A 24,462-nucleotide genomic window follows, 5' to 3' on the forward strand; every position below is an offset into this window, starting at 1 on the left:
TGATTTATATTCTTAAATTTTTTCCTGAGACAATAAGAGATTTAATGATTTGGAATAAAAGTGTGAAAAGGGTCTTTAAAGCCATCTTTCATTTTATATGTGAGGACAGGATCCCAGAAAATTAAATAATTTACCCAAGATCATATAAGCAAGTTTTAAACTAAAGTCCTCTAGTTCTCATGAGATCATAGATTTAGAGCTGGGAGTCCATTTAACCCAACCTGCTGGGGAAGTTTAATGATTTGCCCAAGATAATTGGCATGAGAGAAAGAATTTCAAATCAAGAATTTCAGATTCACTCTTTCCATTGGATAACACTGTCTCCTCCTAGCTGCCTATAGCTATCAAACATGTTTCTTTGATCCTTCATGTAAGAGGAAAGACTTCAACCAAGATCTTTGCAACTCTAAGGCTTCCTCTAGATACTAGAACTGTGCCAGGTCCGAGGGATATGTAAATAAAAATGAAAGCAATACCTGATCTTAAGGAGCTTACATTCTCCCTGGGGAAGACAGCATGTGTGTGTATGTGTGTGTGAGCATAAACACATATATGCACATGTATATGTGTATATATGTATGTATGTATACATATAAATATGCACATGCAAAATACAAGATAAGTTGTAAGAGGGTATGAACTAGAATCTGGGAGAATTAAAAAAGGCATTAAAAAAAGCTTGTGGTGCTTAAGCTGAGTCTTGAAGGAAACTGAAGTTTCTGACAGATGGAGGTAAGGAGTTAAAATGCATTATAAGCATAAAGGATGGCAAGTGAAAGACTTCAAAATGGACTGTCATGGATGACAAATAGTAAAGAAGCCAGATCAATTGGATTGGAGAGTGTATAGAGGAGTACAATGTGTAATAAGGGTGAAAAAAGTAAGTCAGGGCCAAATTTTGAAGGGCTTCAAATGCCCTTCTGTTTAAATGCCAAACAGACTTTACAGCTCTTCCAAGGCATAATAGGGAGTTACTGGAGTTTGCATAGAAAAGTTACATGGTTTGCTCTGCACTTAAGGAAACCATTTGGCAGCTGTATGAAGAAGAAATTGTAGAGGGAGACATGAGGCAGGTACATCAATTAGAGAGTTATTTCCATAGTCCAGGTAAGACAAGAATCTGAGCTTAGGTTATGGTTGTGTGGGTAGAGATTAATCAGATTTTTAGAGATGCTGTGATGATAAAATAAAAAATTATAGGAGTTGGCATCTGATTGAATACTTGGAGTGAGGGAGAGTGAGACATTAGGCATGACATTGAGCTTGCAAACTCGGGTGGCTTGAAGGATGCTTGTCAGTCATAGAGAAGTTTGAGAGAGAGGTGAATTTGGCAAGGTATGGAGAGAAAAATAATAAGTTCTGTGTTGGACATGTTGATTTGGAGATGCCTACAGGCCATTCAATTCTAAATGTACAATAGTTTGTGATGTGGGACTGGATCTCCGGAGACAGATTAGGGGTGAATATATATCTAGGTGTCATCCTCGAAGGGATGATAATTAAACCCATGGGAGCTGATGAGGTAACAATCAGGGGAGGAAGTAAAGAGAGAGAAGAAAATGGGACCCAAGACAAAGCCTTGGGGAACAGCTACAGTCAGGGAGAGTTATACAAATGGTTATTCAGAAAAAGAGAACACAAAGAAATGGGCAGACAGATCAGAGAAGAGACAAGAGAAAGTGGTAAAAGCTTCATATATGCTATTGATTCATTGAGAAGAAGGAAGGGGAACAATATCAAATGCTACAGAGAAGAATGAAGACTGAGAATAGGCCACCAAATGTGGAGATTAAGAGATGGATATGTATTCTCTGTTGTAAATTGTGCTTGTCCATCTGATTATAATTTGTTCTTGTCATTGTTGTTTTTTATACTATAAAACTCCCAAATGGTAGAGAATATGTCTGTGTGTCCTGCCTCTTCCTGTATGTATATATTTGTGAGCATTACAGAGTAAGATGGGGCCTTTGAAAACATTTTGCATAACTCATACTTAAACTGAAATGGCTTAGCATCCCCCATAAAAGATGTAATGAAGAGAGCACTGGACTGGTTATTAGGGCACCTGAGTGAAGAGTGTGATAGAGCTAAGGGCTAGGAGATACCTTAGAAATCATCTGGCTCATCAGTGTCAGAATAAGGGATCACAAGCCATACACATAAGGATCCCTGTGGGCTGTATATTGATTTAGAAAATTGCACATATTTATGCATTTCTTTTTCTTTCTCTATCTCTTTTTCTTTCCTTCCTTCATTCTTCCTTCCTCTTTCTTTCTTCGTCTCTTCTTCCCTCCCACCATTCCTTCTTCCCATCCTTCTTCCCTTTCTTTTTTCTCTCTTTTCTTCCTTCTCTCCTTCCCTTTCTTCCTTCCTTTCTTCCTTCTTTTCTTCCTCCCTCTCTCCCTGCCTCCCTTCTTCCTTCCCTTCCTCCCTCTCTTCCTCATTTTCTCTTTATCTTTCTTCCCTCCTTCCTTCCTTCCTTTTTCTTTCATTCATTCTTTCTTTCTCTCTCTCTTTTTCTTCCTTCCTTTCTTTTTTGGCAGCCAGGTGGCACAGTGGATGGAATGATAGGCCTGGAAGATTTATTTTCCTAAGTTCAAATCTGGCAATAAATACTGTGATTCTGAACAAATCACTTAGTCCTGTTTGCCTCAATTTCCTCATTTGTAAAGTGAACTGGAGAAGAAAATGGCAAACCACTCTAATATCTTTGCTAAGAAGACTCCAAACGGATTGTCAAATATGACTGATGCAACTAAATAACAAAAATATGCCAGACACTGTGCTAAGGGCATCACAAATATTATTTCATTTGAGCCTCACAATAACCTTAGAAGATAGGTACTATTATTATTCCTAATTTATAGATAAGGAAACTGAGGCAAACAGAAGTGACTTATCCAGGGTCACATAGCTAGCAAGTATTTGAGACTAGATTTAAACTCAGATCTTCCTCATCCAAGGCTCATTGCTCTGTGCACAATAGTACCTCCTAACTGCTTATTTGTGATAGACACATGTTTCAGCCTTCATTTTTAGTTCTAAGTTTGCTTATCAATCCATGTGCAGCCTGGTGTTTCTCTGAGCTGCACTTAATATGGCCTTGTAAGTGGCTTTAGCCCTTCTGTGGCTCAGAACTCCTAAACTCAACTGACCCACTAGCCTCTGCCTGATATTTTAAATTTACAGCCTTTAATAGTTATATAGATATATTTATAGATATCTATAGATATATAGATATTATATGGGAGTAAGGCCAGTTGAGTGCTTATTCTTCCCTCCAATACACAGACTCAAAAGAACAGATAGACACAAATACACAAGTCAGCAAGCTACCTTCAACCTGGTTTGATTTAAAGGGAAAAAGAATCTTTTTCAGAAAACTCATGTAGAAAAGTAAATGTGCCACCCAAGAGAAGTAATACATTAACCCGGTTTCATCCAGTGTAACATTAGCACCTTATTTTATGATAATCACAAAGATAAAAGAAATGGCTTTTGATAATTGGGCCTTATACTTAAAATAATCCTAGATCTTTTTATTTAAAATCTTTCATTCACTATTTATTAAGTATTTATTACATACAAAGAATTGTTCAGGGTGCTTTGAAAAAAAATCAAGTTTATTTTCCTTAGGGGCAGGTTCTGATCCCATCACTTTTCTACTCAAAAAAAGATAACAGTCACATTTCTCCAGGATCTTCTAACTTAGTGAAAAGCTTCAGACCTATCACTTTTTATTATTGTTGGGAGAAAAGATCAGAGTCAGCCTGGAATTGGATGAGGTTTTTAAACCTAGACAAGCTTCTTTTTGTGTGGTGGCAAAAATTGTCTGGACTACTTGTTTTGTGTCCCTGGAGCTTATATTTCCCTAGATCAGAAGTGTTCAACTCAAGGCCAGTGGGCTTTCTTGGTAGGACCAGATTAAAATTTAATTAGGAAATATTTTTAAAAATAAATAAGAATACAACCCAACATAGATAATGTCAATTTGTCATTTTTGGGGTCAATATGTAAATACAAAGCAATTGCAAGTACAAAGAGGAAAAGGGGCTTTTAAATTCAATTTGATTGAATAAACATTTATTAAATACTTAGTGTATAAAGGGTATTATACTCTTTGCTACTATCTATGTAATCTATGACAAGTCACTTCATCTCTGAGGATCTCAGTTTTCCTTATCTGTAAAATGAGGGGGTTGGGGCACTTTTGATTAGTTTTTATTTGTGTTTGACAATGATCTACATGACCACTGCCACCATTGTGAGCATATCCCTCAGGGTCTAAAGCAAAAGAATGTGAAGAGCTAGGAGAGTGTTCTCCAGCAGTTCAATTAACTTTTCTAGGCATCAATTCCTTCATTTATAAAATTAGGTAGATTAGAAGAGATGCCCTCTAAGGTCCCTTCTAGCTCTAACTTTATAATCACATGAGCCCCCTTAAACCTCTCCACACAGATCTCGAAAGCATCTACTGAATGAATGATCTGATCACATCACTTCCCTGCTCAAATACTTTTAATGGCTTACTATTGCTGACTGGTTAAAATACAAATTTCATAACCTAGTTTTTAAGCCCTACCACAATCTGTCTCCAAATGAACTTTCTAGTCCAAATTTATATCAGTTGCCTTTGTGCACTTTTCATTCCATCCAGAGGGGACTATTTTTCACATTTTATCCTAGCCTTCATGCATTTGCATGCTTGAAATTATTCTTTCCATATCTCTGACTTTTAAAATTGTTTTCTTTCCTTAGTATCCTATTGCCACCTTCTCCACAAAGTCTTTCTTTATTCCCTGCATTTGACTCCTTCCCTCTACCCCTACCCTAGCCATCAGTCCCTGAGCAGCTGAAAATTATCTCGCCACCTTGAAAATTTCCCATACTTTTTTCTTTGACGTCTATACATATTTTTTAAAAAAACCTATTAGTACCTTTGTGTTTATATCACTGGAATTTCTAAATAGAACCCATTCTCTTCTCTTCCCCAGATAGGCATCCCTTATAATAATTATTTGAAAAGGAATGGGGAAACTCAGTTTAGCAAAGCTTAACAATATATCAGTCACATCTGATAGAATAGGCCATCTTTCATACCCATGTTCAGCTACATCTGCAAAAATCAGAGAACAGGAAAAGGAAGCATTATCTCCTCTCTTCCCTACCAAACTCAATTACTATAATAGTAAAGTGTTCGATTTGTTTTTTAGTTGTGATTGCTATTCTTTCCAAATTGTAAAGAATTTTACAATTATGTTCATATTTTCTTTCACTCTAGTTAACACTTTTAATGACTGGGTTCTTTTTCACCATGGTTTCCCCAACAAAGTTCATAAGATCTAGAACTGTGGACTTTAAAAACTATGTGCCTCAACTTCCTTATTTTACAGATAAGGAAAACTGAGGTCTTCAGAGACAAGTGACTTGTCCTAGATTACATAGATAATAGCACAGAGTATAACACCCTTCAAACACTAAATATTTAACAAATGTTTGTTGAATCAAATTGAATTGAAAAGCCTTTGATACTTTATCACCTCTTTTCCTCTTTGTACTAGCAAGTTTGAGAAGCACTGACTTCTCCTCCCCTTCTCCTCACTTAGAGTATAAAAATATCACTTATTTCATTAGCCATGGCTTTCTTGACTCCCCTCTGGTCTAGAGGGTTCTGCTAGAATACTATTATGCATATTAAAACCCTGCTTCTTTATCTTCCTCTCTCCTTTTATCAGTTACTATTGGCCAAAAACCACATAAATAAAGTGTTTTGAATGGAAAGAAGAGGGTTGACTTGGTTAATGTATGAACAATGACCAGTCTGATAACCTTAAAAAAAAACAATTCAGAGCTATTGAAGCAAAGATTTATTGAGCCCCAGCTCAATCATTTAACCTTCAGATGTGTTTGATCGTTTCCTCCTCTTTACTTCAAACCTGCTACAGTTACAAAGTTCTCTTGTTTCTACGTCTGGCATATTTTCACACCTGTCACTTGCTCTACATTCACACTGTAACCATTGTGTTTCAGTCTCAAACTCACTTCATTTACAAAGTATTCTTGTTTCTACTTCTGATATATTTTCACATTCATCACTTGCTCTATACTCACATTATAACTACTATGTTTCAGGTTCTTATCTCTTCTTTCCTATATTATTACAGTAACTTTCTAATTCATCTTCCCAACTCTAGCTGTTCTCCACCTCCAATACATCCTTCTACAGCACTGCCTGAGCAATCTTACCAATGCACTATTATACCCAAGTCAATATTCCTGTACTTTCAGACTTCAAGTGGTTCCTCATTCCTTACCAAAGAAAATATAGACTCCTATTCTTGGCATACCAATTTATTCTTGATATCCACAATGTGTCACCAGTCCTACCTTATCTTATATCATCTACCTAGATGTATCCTATGATCCAGCCCCACTGGATGGGTTCTGTCCCCTTTACTCATCATGTGCTCTACAATTGATGTGCCTGAGCTCATACCAGTTGCTGTTCTTGGAATGGGCTCCTTCTCCCCTTTACTTTCTCTATCTCTTGCAGTCCTTTCCTTCAAGATCCACGTTAGATGGCATCTCCTTCACAGAGTTTTCCCTCACCTGCCCCTGCCTCCTCAAACAAGATTGATTTCTCTTTCCTGTGCTCCTGCCTCACTCTCTCTTGTATGCTAGCTATTTGTATACTTGGCCTTTTATGCTATTAAATATAAACTTTTTATGATAGATTTGCCTACTAGATTGTCTAGATTTGTCTCTCTCATGCTAGTACAGTGTGCTCTTTATAGTAAATGTTTAATCAATGTTTGCTGAATCAAAGTCTAATAGATGTTCAGAACTTAGGTTAGGAGCACTAGTTAATCTATTCACACAAGTTTATACTATGGATTCTATACCAAACTCCTTCAGTTCTAATAATATTGAGACTATACTCCCTCTTTCAACTACATGTTCCTCAGTCACAAATTTATTTGGTGAGGTTGTTGATGTTATTGTTGCCGCTGATGGTAGGAAGTCACATTTATAGGATGTTCTACAATTCCAATTTTTTAAAATTAATTTTCTTATTTCATCCTCAGAACAACACTGTGAAAAAGTGTGAGTATCCTTTCACCACATTTAAAGGTAAGGAACAACAAGGTTCTAAAAAGTGATCTGCCCAAAGTACAACCATAATGATCCTATGGTTAGTAGTAGTAAGTGGCAAAATGACGTCTCCACCAGTCTTTGTTTCCTGCTAATTCTTCATCATTACTCTTACTCCATTATATTATATCTTATTCTAAATAAAATTCCTCATTGTTTAGGGAGAACCAAGTGCCTGGCTAATAACATAGTTAATATATGCCCTCTTGCTATATAGTATTTCACTTATCTAAGGCTCAGTTTCTCCATCTATAAACTGGGAAAATAGTGTCTTCTCAGGGTTATTATGAGATTCAAATGAAACAATTGTTGTGAAATTCAACAGACATTTTTGGCACCTACTATGTTTAAAATGGTGTATCCTAAAAGCAACAGGGAGCCAAAAAAGGTTTTTAAATGGGATAATGGCACAGCCATAAATATGTAGTAGAAGAATTATTTTGAGTTCTTCAAAGTGCTTAGAAAACTGTCTGGAAGAGAGGATAGATTAGGGAAAAAAACCTAATTAGAAAGCTAGTAAAACATGTCTACTCCAAGGTAGAAGAGATTAGGACCTGAGCTAGGATGATAGCAGTTTGAATAGAAAGGAAGGGGCAGATGCCTAATGCAGAAGTAGAATCAGAAGGCTTGGTGACTGATTCAATGTGGACTGTGAGAGAGAAGAAAGAGTTAAATATGCCTTCAAGTATTTTTAGAGAGTTGTAGTGCTATTGCTGTTGTTTTTCCTTTGTTTTCAAAAAGGACTGACAACTTGTACAACTTTGCCTCACTTGGGTCCAATTCATGCATGAGTCAAGAATTGGACTCAAGTGAGGCAAAGTTGTACAAGTTGTCAGTCAGTCCAACTCTCTCTTCCAGAATCATGGAAGTCCAGTCTTGCCAGACAAAAGTCAAGATAACTGATGATAGCCCAGGATGAAGTGGATGATCTTGGTATTTTCAGTGTCTGACCCACCAAACTGTTTCCTCTGCCTTCTTGGCTATTGGAACAAATTGTTCTCATACATCCATTTCATGGGAATGTCTTCACATGCTTGGGGTAGTGATTCACCAATGGTTTTAAGGCCTGTTTGTGTTACCCTTTAGCTGATTTAGCTTATCTGACTAAATGGTTTTACCAGGGTACAGTGTCTTGGAGCCCCAAGCGAGAATTGGGTGAATCAGGGCACACCAAAGGTATATAAACAGCCCTGATGTAGTCAAATAAAGCACAACTTCTTAAACTGTAGGCCATGACCCAATATGGAGTCACATGTGGGATTTGTGAAAAATTTGGCAACAGTAAAAGAGATCAAATATTCAGCTAAGATTTAATTCTTTATGTAAAAATAAAACAAGCACATCCATCTCATTAGTATGCAAATTTGCTTTTATCCTTAACAAATGGCAAAATTTTATGTCTAAGAAAGAATTTTTAAAAAATAAATTTCTTAATTATTTTTATCAATAAATTTTTGATTTGCACGCTTATTTCATATATCTATATACCCAGGGTCACATAAAAATTTCTCAGGCAAAAAGGGGTCACAAGTGGAAAAAAATTTAAGAAACTAAGCAAAAAAAATACTCTGAAGAGTTACAAATGTAATATAAATGAAAGATAAGGATATTAACCCTGCTGCAATCTGAGATACCTTTTTAAAAATCACTAGGACTATAAGACTTTCTCTCTTCTTCTTACCTATTGTCTATGGCCAATATTACATGTCATGTTAAAGCAGCAGCAGCATCTTTTATATTGATTACCATTAAGCAATATTTAAGGGAATCCTTGTCACCGGTAGCTTAAAATCCAAGTCTGTTTATTTTAGCATCCAAGGCTTTTTCCACTGGGTCCAAGGAAGCTGTATAGTGAATAAAGAACTGGACTTGAAGTCAGAAAGACTTGAAGTCAAAAGCTGCCTCAGATACTTTAGTTGCTTTACCCTGGGAAATCATTTGACCTTTGATTATCTCAGTGAATACATCTGTAAAATGAGAGTGATAAAACCCATTACTCAGGATTTGTGAACCTTAAATTGTTCTGTAAATGCAGTCATAATTAAGATTTTTATTTGTCACAGAAACTAATTGCTCCTTCATGATATTTTCTGTAATGACAAGATCCTTTAAGTTTTTATTTTGATGTACTAAGATTGGAAGGAACCACAAGGATTTGGATAAGAATTGTCTATCACTCACCTACTCTTCATCATAAGTAGTCTAATCCTTAATTCTCTTCTGTATAAACCTTCCCTTCCAAAAGAAGTTTATCATCTGTCTGTCTTTCTCTGTTTCTTTGTGTCTCTGTCTCTATTTCTGTCTCTTCCTCTGTCTCTCTATCTCTGTCTCGGTCTTTCTGTCTCTGTCCCTCTGTATCTCTGCGTCTCTGTCTATGTCTCTTGCTCCCTCCCTCCCTTCCCCACCTCTTGCTGGCTATGTGTCTGTCTATCTGTCACTATCTCTCTCTTGTCTTTCTTCTTTCTTTTTCACCTTAGGGACCAGAGACAGAGACATAGAGAGGAAAGAGACAGAGAGGAAGAGAGACAGAAAAAGAGAGATAGTGAAAAAAGAAGAGAAGAGACAGAGACAAAATCAGAGAGAATAGTAGAACCAGACTATTATGCTACTATTTGGCCATTTCCAAGTTATTCCTGGGCAAGTATATCCCAACCACCTTACTATCTTCCTTTTCATCTTTATCTTCCTTTTATTAGAATCTAAATTCTTTTATGGCATGGATTCCCTTACTTGTCTGTTTCTGTCCCTAGCATGACAAACATTTGGTATTTAATAAATGCTTTTTGATTCATTTATTCCCCAGCTTCAAAATCTTTCCTTTAAAGTCTCACATTATCCTGTGTTTTTCACTTTTCAACTATACCTGTGTTATATTGCACAATTATTTGGGTTTGTTACAAACAACATTGCTAGGCAGTAAACTCCATGAGAACAGAAACAGTTTTCATCTTTTTTATCTACATTTCCTGTTTTTTCCAAAGCATCTAGTACAATTTTCTGTATATTTTTCTTAATAAATGTTTGTTGAATGAATAAATAAGAGAGAGAAAAGATAAAACTAAGTTTAACAAACATTTATTAGCCACTTATTCTACGCTAGGAAATATACATAGTACTGAGGGGGAAAAGATAACAAACATCACAATCACTGCCCTCAAGGAGCTTACAATCTTACGACATGATTAATGAGAAGCAAAGTAAAATATGCGCACAAATAACTACAACACAAGTTACACTGTGATTAAACCCATCAGAGAATATAAACAGTGGTCTGAGAAAGTCTAGGATCAAAGAATTATAACTTTCTGGGGAATCTAGGAAATCATCATTTAGGAGATAGTCTCTGAGCTCAGCCTTGGGAAGAGCATTTCAGTATATAGTGATAGAGGAGTAGAAGCAAAGTCCAATCCAGGAACCAGGGAATGGCCTGCTCAAATGCCTCAGTGGAACAGAACAGGTCAGAGAATACTGAGTAGTCCATTTGGGATAGAATATAGAGCATACAAAGGGGAAACAATATGGAATAAGGTCTTCAGGAAGCTAGATTCATGTACTGGTATATTTTGAAAAGTCAATCATTTTAAACCTTGACACCATATGTTTTTCTGAAAAATCTCCATACAGTTGGATCTTTTAAATATACGTGGTCATCAATTAACTTAAACTTCAGCCAATGGTGCTGAAAAAAATATCAAGAAAAGTCAAAGATTAGAATTCAAAAATCCTTAGGCTACAACCCCTGGCAAAAGATTTTGTGGCAAAGATTGACTTTGCATAAATGAAAAGCTGAATGGGATGCCAAAAGACCTGAGGCATCTTCACAGTTTCATCATTTCAGTTCTATTCCTTGGGTTGAGCAGGTTTCTATCTGTGTCACTTGGATGCGTCACACATCAGCTCCCTTCCTTTCCTCTGATAACACAGCCTTTAGTGAGCACCTTCCCACACAAGATAATCCACAGAAGGGGAAAAAAGGCAACTGGTCCTGAAGTTACAACTGTAACGACAGTTTCCAAACAAATTTTCCAAAAAATAAATGACTATATTCCCATCCAAACAGCTCTCATTTGCCTAAAAAATGAAGGCAAATTCAGAAATCCCTCAGCCTTTGAGTATATGAATAGTTAATTCACTGAGGTTCATTTTGTGTTAATAGGTGAGACACTATCATGGGAGGTTTATGGAAGGCTATGAACTAAAACTAGACATAATGGGAAAGTGTAAATGATCATAATCTATACTAGTGAAAAAAATGTTCACACCAGTGCTACCCTAGATCTTTATAGGATCTTATAGGATCCTTATAGGAATTGCTAGCATTTATATAGAACTTTAAGGTTTGCAGAGTTTTATGAATATTATTTCATTTTGTCTTTATAATAACTCTGGGAAATAGGTGACATAGATGCTATTATTATCTCTCTCTCTTTTTTTTTTTTTTTACACATGAGGGAACTGAGGTAGAGAAAGGTTAAGTGACTTGCTCTGGTAGTAAGGTAGTAAAATAATAAGATAATAAGAAAATGTCTGTGGCTGGATTTAAATTAAAGTCTTCCTCTATCAGAGGTTCAAAGCTCTATTCATAGCTTCCTCAAGATGTGAGTGAAAGTCCTTTCCTTATATAAAGGAGAGATTGAGAAGGAAGGCAAATTCCCCACTTAGTAGTAGAAGCCCAACAGGACATCACTTTCTGTGCTTTAAAACTCCCCCCCTCCAATTTTATTTTTTAATTTCTTTTTTGCTGAGGCAGTTGAGGTCAGGTGACTTGCTCAGGGTCACACAGCTAGGAAATGTTAAGTATCTGAGGTCAGATTTGAACTCAGGTCCTCCTAACTTCAAGGTTGTTGCTCTATCCACTGTCCCACTTAGATGTCCCCCATTTTAAAAACATTTACTTTTGCAATTTGTCTCCTTCATTAGATTATGACCTCCTTAATGGTATCTTTTGCCCTTTTTTATATCACCAGGACTTAGTCTAATACCTGGCACACAGAAAGTACTTAATAAATGTTTACTAATTGATTGCCTTAATAAATGAATGTTTATTACCTTGGTAATATATTCTAAACTGCTATCCAATCTCACTTCTAATTACCTTTCCAAGTCTTGATAAGTCTTCTTTTTTCCCCTAATTATTTAAGCCCTCTTCACTCTTGTATTCTATTCTGTTCTGATTATTCACCTTTTAAGTTCACATTTTATTCTCTTACATGATTCTTGCATGTACTCTTGCATGTGTGGGAAATTAATAGGTACTGTAGCCTTTTAAAACTACTATAAAATACAGATATTGTACAATATCAAGTAAATCCATGTACCAGAAAGTCTGTTATAATACAAATTTTCTAGGTAATAAATGATTGTCTTTATTATTATTATCTTTGGTGGTGTTGGTGGTAAAAGTATTTATTTTGCACTCTAAAATTACAATTTAAGATTTAGTTCCTTTAATATTAATAGTTCACATGAATATAATGCTGCAAGGTTTATAAAATGTTACATCCTACAAGGTACATAGTCTAAGTATCATTAGCCTCATTTTGCACATAAAACATAGAGAGGTTAAATGACTTACCAGAAAGTACAAAGTTAATAACTCAGAGTTGGTACTCAAATCCAACTCTTCTGACTCCAAGTCCAGTGATATTTGTTCTACATCCTGTGACCTTTAATTAATATTTATTCAAAACTATTCTATCAACTATAGAACCTGGAATGCTACATAAAATAAAATCCTTATAAATTATTAAACACACACACACACACACACACACACACACACACACACACACACTTAGCTGGTGCAGAATGCTGAAACCAGTAAAACAAAACAAGCTGAAGAGATTGTAGCTTCAGGGTAGTAGGGAAAGGGAGAGAGATAGTGTCATTACACACCAAGAAAAATGGAAAATAAGAGTTCCCAATTGTTAAAAGAATGAGGACTAAAGTAGTAAAAAAAAAAAATAACAGAAAAAACTGCTTCTCATTGTCCAAAAACAAGAGACAGGGTCAGGAATGTGCTAGAGATGGTTCAGCATCATAGAACAGATGGGAATTAAAGAATAGAAAAGGGTGAGGTAAACAGCATTTTCTTATAAATGTTGAAGGAATTAATTAGAAATCTAAATAACTTCCAGGAAAAAGGTGCAGAACAGGAAGTAGGTTTGAAAATTGAGTGAGCAGTTTGGAGAGAAGTTTAAGAGAATGTTTGGCTCACAAATTCAATAGACCAAAAAGGGGATATAGAACATATCTTCACAAAGAGACGTTTACATTCATGCCAAGGAGTGGGTTAAAACAGTCATAAATAAGCACACAACCCTTTCCTAATTCACCAGAATAAGTTCTGATATTTTAGAAGGAACCTGATTTTCTCTCATTTTCCCTCCCTCCCCACTTTCTCTGTCATACACACACACACATACACACACACACACACACACACACACACACACACACACACACATACACACCACTTACAACATATCCTAACTAATCCAAATCCAAATGAAGGACTATATCATTTAAGATTTTTAGGTTCTACTGAAGGAATGGGTGCCTACTACTCTACTATTTACATAAATAGAAAGAAGAAACTTTTTCTTGAGAATGGAGAAATTTTGAAAGGGAGATTTTTGGGACTAATTGGATTACTATCATTTTTAATTAATTTATTTAAATTTAATAGAAAATGGGAAAAGAAAAAAAGCAAAACATGAGAGGATTCAAAATATAAAAACAATAAATTTTCATTTCAAGAAAACTATATAATAAATGCTACACATTGTGTTCAGCACTGATCATCTTTTCTTTACTTCCTTGAAGGTTTGAATTTTTAAAAAACAAAACAAAGCCAATTACTATTCCTTCATAAGAAGAAAGATGAGCCAGTGATTAACAGGAAATTAATGGGTGTTATTTTATTAATCTACTATTGAATAATTTATCATTCACAAACTAGCAAATCATCTAACTCCCTTTTCAAGGACAAACTCCAAACTTTAGTAGTCAAAGTGAAATAATTCCACGAGAGGTTTTTCTTCTCTTCTCTTGTTTAATACAACAGCCATTGGAAGCTTTTAGAACAGTGTGGAACCTTGACATCAATCCAGGAAGGCCCAGTTCTGCACAGGGGCATAAAGGATGTTGAATAGATCATACACCTTTAGTTAAAATGGCTCTTCCTGAGCCAAAAGTTCAGCTTCATTTCAGACTCTGTGTCATACATCCATGTTCCCTAATCCTTCTACAAACTCCTCAGAAAGTTTGGTTCACTTCAATTTAGCAAACATATATTAAGTACCCAGATTTGGTAGGCACTGGATACCATGCTCAGTTTTGCTTTCCCAGCCCTCGATCTTCCAAGGGTATTCGTAGGTAACAGAGCTTTAATGAAGGGAAGGAAACCCAGGCCGCTGTGTCAGAACTGCAGTTAGCAGCAGGTTACTTAGGGCCTTGGAGGGCACTAGAAAGGAATGTGGTTCCTCTGCCATCTCTCCCCCTCAAATCTTCAGCCCTGAAGATGCTATTGGGTGTGCTCCCACGGGACCCCGCCTAGTTCAGCTCCCACCCCTGTTTAGTGCGATGCTATCCGCCTGCACTAATGCCCTGCTTTTTAAAAACAACTTTGCCAGTCCAGTAGTTGCTCACTCAGATCTAAAATGAACAGACTCCAAGATGTTTACAACCCAAGCATTCGCCCAGAGCGGGCCCAGACAAGGGAGCTCCTAAGGAGAAGAAAGAATAATGCACATCCAAGAAGGATTTCACGGAGACCAGGCTAGTTCAGTTCTTTAGAGTAGCGGGAGAGTTGCACTAAGTGACCCAAAAGTGGCAGGGGAGGTGGATGCAGAGTGGACTCCTCAGCCTGGACCCTAGAGCGGGGGCCGTGCACCCTGCGGCTGCCTTTTCTACCCTGGAAGCCAGCCTGTGCCGGGAATTTAGGGCAACAAGCTTTGAGAGAAGCACGGAGGAACCGTTAAGAAATCCAGCTTCTTTTCAGGTGATATGTCTGAGACCCTAAAAAGTTCCTTTCTGAGCAAGACCCGGCGCTCACTGGAGGATCTGTCCAGAGTGCTGAAGAGGGGTCTGCTGCCTCCGCGGGGCAGGCGGGCTGGCGAGCTGCTGGGCCGGCGGGAGGGCGGGTTGGAGGACACCGCCTCCCGTGGACCTCCTCCTTAGGAAGCCCGCCTCCAGCCAGCCCTCCCGCCCTGGAGCGAGTCTCCCTGCCCCGGATAGAGAGGCAGCAGCAAGAGCAGCACACCTCACCAGCGGCTGGGAGGTCCAGCCTCCGACACCTGGCTCTTTTCGCCCTTCGGGCCTCCTGATCTTTCACCTTACTTCTCTCCCATTCTCACCACCACCCAGTCACATCTCCTTCTCCCGCCCTCCGTGGTCAGTAGAGGCTTTCTCCGCCTCCGAGCTCTCCAGCCTCGGTCTGCATCCACTCTCTAGCTCTCGTCCTCTCCCAGGGTCCAGCCCCGCCGAGATCCTTCCTCAGGATCCCCGATCCTCCCCTTACCCCCAACAGTCGGTTCCCCCGGTCTTCCAGCCCAGAGGTTTTTATACCCCCGCCCCGGGCTCTTTACCTTTTTCTTTCGGTCACGAGAGCGGTTCCTCCGTTTCCTGTTGGATTCCTCCTTTTCCTTTTGCTCTTGGAGGGCCTGAGCCTCGATGTCTTTAATTTTCTTCAGCTGTTTGGCGGCTTGAGCCATGGCGGGTTACGGAGCTGCAGTCCCCGCCTCCCCTGGAGCCCCAGTTCACACTTCGCTGCTCAGAGCACCGACACCCTCCCCACCACCACCACCAAAAAAAAGTCCCTGCCCTCCCTCCTCCCTCCCTCTCTCTTTCTCTCTCTCCCGGCTTCACCCGGGCTGGGAGCTTCACTACCCCGAAGACAATCCGAGCGGGCTCAGGAGCAGCCTGGGTCCTTAGCCCAAGCAAGTGGCGAGGAACCCTTTACGCGGTGGCGTTGAGACGCCCCCGATCCAGCGTCCCCAGAGGCTCCCCGCGCCCGGTCCAGCCCCGGAACGTGAGAGCCGCGGTGTCCTCCTTCTGGGACGGGGATGGAGGCTCGGGCCGCCTCTCCTGCTGCAGGAGCCGCGGCGGCAGGGGGTGGGGGAGACAGCTCTTAATGCAGAGAGAGAGAGAAAGAGCTGTCCGCGGGAGGGGGCGGGGGAATCGCTGCCAGTGCTGGATGCAGGAGGAGGACAGCGGCGAGGCATCGAGCAGGGGAGCCGAGCCGGGCCAGGCCGGGCCGGGCAGAGGGGAGAGGCTTCCCCTCCCTAGCTTGCTGCGGCGCCGAGCTGGGAGCTGGAAGCTCCAGGCAGCCAGTCAGTCCGTGGCTTTACCACTGCAATGCTGCTGAGGTGCGCACATTTTCTGAAAGGACTGCCGCTCTCGCCGCCGCTGCCGTCGAGGTGGTTTTGAGGTGACAAAGCCGTCTCCTTCACCCCCTAAGCCTCCCCCTTCCCCGTCCCGCCACCGCACCCCCCCTTCCCTTTATTTATTTTTACGGAGAGCTAGGGAGTAGGTTCGCCCTACACCCTATTGGAAAAGGCATCTCTGCTACCGCCAAAGGCTGGGGCGAAGTACTCTACCACGTAGCCCCAGCAGCAGCAGCATCTCCAGGCTCAGCCCCTCCGACGAGCAGAGGGGGGCGGGGGAGGGGACGGATGCTGACTGAGACTGAGAGGACTAAGCCAGGGATTCATTGTGCTTTCCGTCTACGCAGGCAGCATCGAGGGAGGGTGGGGAGGAGTAGTAAATTGCAATACCTCAGCCTCTCTCCTCCTCCTACTGGGTCACACTCAGCCGGGTACCATTTCCTCCCCAGGGCTGCAGTTCCAGAGAGCCCAGGAGAAGAGGTGGAAGATTCTTCCCCCTACTGTCACCCGCCGAGAACTTGATTTGCCCTTTTCAGACCATGTGGGGATTTCATTTGCATATTTACCAATTATAGATAGAAAACGTGCCCAGAATGAAGGTAACAGTTGACAGGAATGGAGTCAGAATGCCCCTTTCCTCCCCGTCCCCTGACATGCACACTCCCGGCGGCGGCCCCATTCCATACTGAGTCAGGCGGGTCTCTGCACCACTGCTCCCAGCAGACAGCATAAGCCCTATTAAAGTTTCCCACAGCACATGTCAAGCACTCTTTAGCTTTGGTCTCATTGGCATTGTTCCAAAAAAAGAGCAAAAAGATATTAAGGGGGGAAAATCAAGGTTAAATACTTGGAAAAAAGGTATCAAATAACAGATCTGAGATAGATAAATTGTTCTTTATATCAATAGATCAATCAACAAGCATCTATTAAATGCCTGTGAACCAGGCACTGTGCTAAGCAACATATATGTGTGCACATATGTCATATATGTATATATACACATTACGTACAGTTGGCTACTGAATTGAGAAGAGAAGAAAACAACTTTTTGGCCTTAGTGTAGAAACATAACTGGCCACCAATATTAACTAAAAGAGTCACATTTAAAATTAGATGAAAGGATTGACATAGCAAGAAGTAAGGCCTGCCCTAAACAAAGTTTATCCTTAGCCCCACCAACCTTTTGTGTCAACAGTCAGTATCCATCCTTCTATTCATCTTGGTACTTTCTCTCTTCTCCCTCTCCCCCATGATCTTGTCTTCTGTTCCAATAGCTTTAGAGGTTCACAATTTAGTTATCAATGCATTGTTTGAAATGATATGGCTTAATCCTTCCCAGAGGAAGATAAATTCCAGTAGGGAGTCTTCAAATAGCAAGAGTCTTTCTAGAATCAAATGAAGAAAGTGATTATGGAAGTAGACAGTGGATTTGATAATTTTGGGGGTAGGGAATCTTTCTTGCTGCACTACCAAATCACACCAGGTGTTTAGTTGGTGACATTGGAAAGAGCGCTGAATTTGGATGGATAGACACATGGATGCAGGCATGCATGCATGTATACATAAGTAAAGCATTTCTTAAGCTTAAAGTTCAAAAAAAGGTGGCCCCTATTTTCAAGAAACTAACATTCAAACGGGAAGACAAAACAAAGGAGGAACTGGAAGGATTATTTGTAGGAATGTAAAACAATTGAAAGAGTATATTGAGTTGAAAGTAAAGTGAGCAACATGACTAGGTCAATCTCAGGAAATGGTGAACTGGCCCCAGTACTCACCAGTCCAGTGATCAAGTCTTAGGTAGAAATCATTCCAACTAATACAATAGATGGGGAGATAGAACAGTCTGGAAAATGAACTGGATTTGAGGGTGACTTCTGATTTGGAGTAGGAAGAGCTAGAGGATCTGGGCTCCAACACTTACTAACACAGGCAAGTCATAGAACCTTCCTAAGCTTCAGTTTCTTTGTTGATAAAATAAGAACTGGAATGCCTTCAGTAATGAATCCTATCTCACCCATTACCCCCCATGAGGCTTTTGTGAATAAAAATTACCTTTTAAATTACAACAGTGAGTGCTTCGTGGAACCATCCGTCTGCGTACTCTCTTTACCAATCCAGAACGCAATCTCTTTATGTCTAGACATAGGCATATGGTAATGGTAAGCTTTCTGATAATTAATATTTCAGCAATTTAGCTAGAATGGTAGTCAGGTGATAGATACACAGTCTATCACCAGACCATGCTTAGTTCCTTTCCAGCTTGAAAAGACCTGACAGCTATTCCTCCATTTGCACAGCTGTCAAAAATCTGGGGTTGTATCCATCCCATGAAGACATAACACAGAAGGACTCTAGTTGAGGATAAATGGTACAAAAATGTGAGCATTTCATTGTGTCCTTACTAAACTAAAAGTTCCATAAGGGTAAAGACCACGTCTAATCTAAATCCTTTCTTTGTACATTTAACCCCATCTCTTCCTATCTCATCAATGAGTTTTCCTTATATATTATTTCCCCTCTATTTTGATTTCGCATTTTTAACTTCTCACAATCTACTCCTTCATAGTTGTCTCAAAAATATTAAGATTCTGCCTATACTCAAAAAACTCTTCAAGCTATCTCCTTATATTATCCTATTTCTATCCTCTCACCACGAGACTTTTAGAAAAAGTAGTCAACTTGCTCTTAATAATTAAGCTAGTTGCCTCTACTTCCTTGCCATCTACCCACTCACTGCTCAACTCCTTACACTCAGATTTCCATTATCAACTCTTTCCAAAAGTCTCTTGTGGTCTGCTCTGCTAAATCCAATGGCATTTTCCCCTATCCTTTTTCTCCACCTCTCTGTAGCTTTTGACACTAGTGATTACTCTTTCTTCTTGGATGCTCTTTCCTCTTTTAGATTCCATTTCAAATGATCTCTCCTGGTTCTCCTTCTGCCTGACCAGTCAGTCTCCTTTGTTAGATCATTATTCATCTCAAATCCAATTCAGAATATGTATATATCCCAATACTCTGTTCTGGGGAATATTCTCTCTTCACATTTTCTTTCATTAATCTCATTCACTTTCTTGGAGCCAATTACTTCCATGCAGATAGCTCTTAAATCTATATATCCACACTTAATCTGCCTCCTTAATGCCCGCCCAATCATCATATCCTTGTTGACCACAAATTGGCTACGTCCACCTCAGAGTGTGCAGCTAACATCTCAAAATTCGATGTATCAAAAGAGAACAAATTATCCTTCCCCCTTAATCCTCCTCTTCAGGCATTCCAATTTATATTGAGGAAACCACCAACTTCTCAAAAAATCCAATTTTAAAGGCATAGAAACATCCTTTATTTTTCTTCAGTTGTCAAGTGTTGTTGATTCTACCTTCACAACATCTCTTGCATTTATCCCTTTGTCTGCACTCACACAGCCACCACCTGAGTTCACAGGGACTTTTAAAATAGCCTTCTAATTGGCCTTCTGGCTTCCAGTTTCTCCACTTTCCAATCCATTCTCCACACAGCTGCCAAAATAATCATCCTAAGGCAGAGGTATAATCACATCTCTTCCCTGCAATAGTGACAAACTATTGCCTATAATATAAATACAAACTCTTTAAGCTGGCTTCTAAAGCCATTTAAAATCCAATCCCAACCTAACTTCCCAGCCTCATTTCTTATTATTCCCTTTACTTATTCAGTGTTCCATCTCCCAAATCAGACATTCCATCTCCCAAGATAGTAAAGTAACTATAGCATTGATCCTGTAGTCAGGAAGATCAGAATTTAAATTTTGCCCCAGGTTTTCACTAGCTGTTTAACCCTGGGAAAGTCTGTTAATTTTTATATGCCTCAGTTTGTTCTCCATAAAATATAGCACCTGACTTACAGAGTTGTTGTGAGAATCAAATGAGATAACATAGATGAAGCATTTAGCAGACCTCAAAGCACTATATAAATGTTAGCTTATCATCATCAGAGAAGCTGTCTCCATACACAGAATGCATTCCTTTTTCATTGCCATCTTTCAGAATCATCTTCCTTCAGAATCAACTCAGGTACAACTATCCACCTCCTCTATTAAGACTGATCTGTTCCCATAATTACTAATGCTCTTTTGCTCCTCAATTCCCTTCTTTTATACTTAGTTGAGAACATATTTTTTATTTCATCAATCAAATGTAAGTTCACTGAGGACAAGAACTGCTTTTTTTGTTCTCCAGTATCTAAGACAATGCCTTCCAAAAGAAGTCTTTCTTGGTCCTCCTTCATCTTAGCATCTTTCTTCTAAGACTACTCCCAACTTATCCTGTCAACATCTTGTTTATATATAGTTATTTATTGTCTCCCCAATTAGAGTATAAGCTTCTAGAAAGTGGGGATTATCTTTTGCCTTTCTTGGTATACCTAATGATTATCATTCCTCCTGCACACAGTTGGTACCTAATACTTGCTTATTGCCTGACTGACTGACAAGTAAGTGCCTGACAGTGTTCTGCCTGCAGTAGGCACTTCAAATTTTGTTGAACAGATGAATGAATGATTAGAATGACTAAAAGAACAAAGCAGCAAATAACAAAATATTTTATAACCTTAAAGTTCATTCAAACAGTAATACTTTATACATTTGTCCCATAACAAGGATATTTCTCATTTAGTAATTGTTAGGATTCTTTCAAGGTACTTATGCACTTAGTTCACACCTTTAAAGAGGTGCATACCTTTAAAGGAGTTCAAACCTTTAAAGGAGTTTGCTCATTGGTCCTTTAAGGAGTTCCCACAAGCCCAGGGATACCCACAAGCCATTCTCTGGGAGGATAAAGGGAGCCAGGATTCAGTGGGGAGGGGAGAGTCTGGATTAATTCAAGGAGAAGAACTTCCAGGAGAACTTCAGGGGACTTCGGAGTGAGAGGACTTTGGGAGATTCACAACTATGGAATTGACTTCTGGAAACCACAATCCCATACTCTTGGAGGCGGAATCTGATTCATTCACATTTCAACCTTCATGCTGGCTGGAAGGCTTTGGATTCCGAGGGAGCTAAAGTCTGGAGCTAGAAGAGACAAAGGACTAGCTCTCAGGACAAAGAGAGAGAGAGAGAGAGAGAGAGAGAGAGAGAGAGAGAGAGAGAGGCCTCTAAGAAAGCTAGCCGAGCCCCAAGTGAAGGAGACAAGACTTGAAGGAGAAAATAAAGAATCTGGAGATAAGATTTGGAAAGAGACAGTAAAGGACTTTAACTCCTGGCTGCATTTTGGGATTAATTGAACTGAACTGAAACTAAGGCTGCCTCTAGAAGCCCCACAAGAAACCCGCCCCCAAGAAACGATTACATTTTAGAAGAACAGAACATTACAAGTAATAATCTGTTGTTGTTTTGTCCTTTGTTCTGGAAGAGGACTATGACATCAAGGAGGTAATTCCATGACATGCAAATGAACTAGATTTAAGTGAGGAAGGACTGTGCAAGGTCACTTGCCTCCCTTTCTCCTCCAGAGCCATCTGGGTCCAATGGCCAGATATAGATCAGAACTAGTGGAAATGGTTCCAGATGATCTTTTTAAGCTAAAGTCTTCAACAGGTTTCAGTTTGAAGTCACACCCATTCAGTGTTTAAGATTAGCTAGCAATTGAGGCAAAGAATAACTTCTTTCATCTAGTCCAGAAAAAAAAAAAAAACCTGGGAACTATTTTTGGCCAATCAATGAAAATCAGAGTGATTTGGGTTTGAGGCAAGGTCCTAAGGGGAAAAAATATAGCCTTTCTTTGTAAACCCCAAGATATCTTCCTATACATCTATCCCACTCCTGCCTTAAACTACTTATCATTACCTTAGATTCTATAGCACTCTAGCTGAAGAGAGTGCAGTACCATCCAGTTGAATCAGTGGCTGGAGATGAAAAGAGATTGAAGCTGCCCATCAAAGATCAATCCCAAGGAGTCTAATAAAGAGACCCATCCAGTAGAGATTATATGCCCTGAGAGGAGACAGGTGACTCACTGATATCCATGACTGAATATGACATTGGTGGAGCTGCTTCCTCTGTACTGTCAAATAGTAAGCAATCCAGCAGCAGCCAAGCTACTTGTTTGACATCCCAACCCTTCACCCAAAGAGTAGATTGACTTCTATAAGACACCATGCTCAATCTATCATTATCTGGTCATCTAAAAGAAACTCCATGTCCTTTGAGGAACCACTACATCTGAGCAACACAGCAACTCATCTATCATCGACACTATATATCCCAGTGAACTTCATTAGGACTCTGCAGAAATAAAGGATATTAAAATTTCTGAATTGTGAGTTACCTCGCTATATGTATTCTCACAACAATGGTATTAAATTTGTGCCCACTCTTTATTCCAACAAATTCTTTATATATTTATAGAAGTCTATGCCTCTGTTTAGAGGTAAAATATTTTTAAAGTACTGTTCTTGTTGTACCAGTGCCAAAATGTCTTTGCTAAAGAAGAGTGTGCTCTTTTATTGTTAGGGGAAAGCACAGTGATGAGGTCTCATGAGCTTGTATTAGGATAGAGCCACCTAGAATTACCACCTACAACCCTAAAAGTAATTGTAGCTACACCTTCTAGGGATCTCACCTGCCTCTGGGGTTGAGCAATTGCCTTTTAAATTACATCACACTATTTCTTAGATTAATCTAAATGATTATGATAGCCATAACAGCAACTCTGACACAGATGCTAGATCAAATATTAAATGGGAAGAACCATAGCTGGGGGGAGTTTCACAAGAATTAAAAGCATATTTTACAAAATCGGAATTCATCATTATATTTCATAAGGAATCTGGACACATGTCATCAGGAAGATTGTGACATAGAATCATGAATATAAATTTGGAAAGGACATTAGATATCATCTAGTCCAACCTTTCATGTTACAGATAAGAAAAATGAAGCTCTGAAAGATTAAGAGAATTAAGTGGCAGAGTCAGTATTTGAATCCAGTTCCTTTAACTACAAATCCAATATATTTTCCATTGCACTTAATCTAAAACTACTGTGCTGGCAATATGATATCTTGTCACATTTATTTGAGTAGCAGTAACAGTCACAGATTCTTTTTCTTTACTTTTAAAATGAGACAATAATACCTACCTCACAAAGTTAGTATGAAGAAAATGCTTTATAAGGTTAAAAGCATGATAAAAATGAGGAACTATTTTGGGGGGAATTTAAAAATAATAATAGTTTTTTTTTATTTTTCAAAATATATGCAAAGATAACTAGTTTTCAGCATTCACCCTTCACCTTTTCTTCTTTACTCCCTCCTTCCCTAGATAGGAAGTAATCCAATATAGGTTAACATATGCAACTTATCAACATATTTCCTTATCTGTCATACTGCACAAGAAAAATCAGATCAAAAGGGGAAAAACACGAGAAAGGAACAAAGCAAGTAAACAAATAACAATCACAACATAAAGTGAAAAATACTATGTTTTAATCCACATTCAGTCTCCATAGTTCTCTGTCTGAATGTAGATGGCTCTTCTCCATCACAAATCTATTGGAATTGGCCTGAATCACTTCATTGTTGAAAAGAGCCAAATCCATCAGAGATGACCATAATATAATATTGTTGTTATACAATGTTCTCTTGGTTCTTCTCACTTCACTCAGCATCAGGTCATGTAAGTCTCTCCAGCCCTCTCTGAAATCATCCTGCTGGTCATTTCTTTTTCTTTTTTTTTTTTTTTTAAATTTTTTATTATATATATATTTTTATAATATTATCCCTTGTATTCATCTTTCCAAATTATCCCCCCCTCCCTCAATTCCCTCCCACCGATGACAGGCAATCCCATACATTTTACATGTGTTACAATATAGTCTAGGTACAATACATGTGTGTGAATATCATTTTCTTGTTGCACTATAAACATTAGAATCCGAAGGTACATGCAA

At 38.9% G+C, this 24,462-nt stretch overlaps 1 protein-coding gene across 2 annotated transcripts in view; it reads right to left on the bottom strand.

The window, feature by feature from the left end:
• The window catches only part of ANK1 (ankyrin 1), a 322,933-nt gene extending 307,034 nt beyond the window's left edge, over positions 1 to 15,899 (bottom strand). For both annotated transcript variants that reach the window (XM_074287345.1, XM_074287342.1), the window contains exon 1: positions 15,741 to 15,899. In XM_074287345.1, coding sequence (XP_074143446.1) covers positions 15,741 to 15,866 — 126 coding nt within the window. In that variant the 5' untranslated portion in view covers positions 15,867 to 15,899. The remainder of the gene's footprint in view (positions 1 to 15,740) is intronic.
• Between the last annotated feature and the right edge of the window lie 8,563 nt (positions 15,900 to 24,462).

The sequence above is a fragment of the Sminthopsis crassicaudata genome, chromosome 2 (assembly GCF_048593235.1).
Source record: "Sminthopsis crassicaudata isolate SCR6 chromosome 2, ASM4859323v1, whole genome shotgun sequence".
Lineage (NCBI taxonomy): Eukaryota > Metazoa > Chordata > Mammalia > Dasyuromorphia > Dasyuridae > Sminthopsis > Sminthopsis crassicaudata.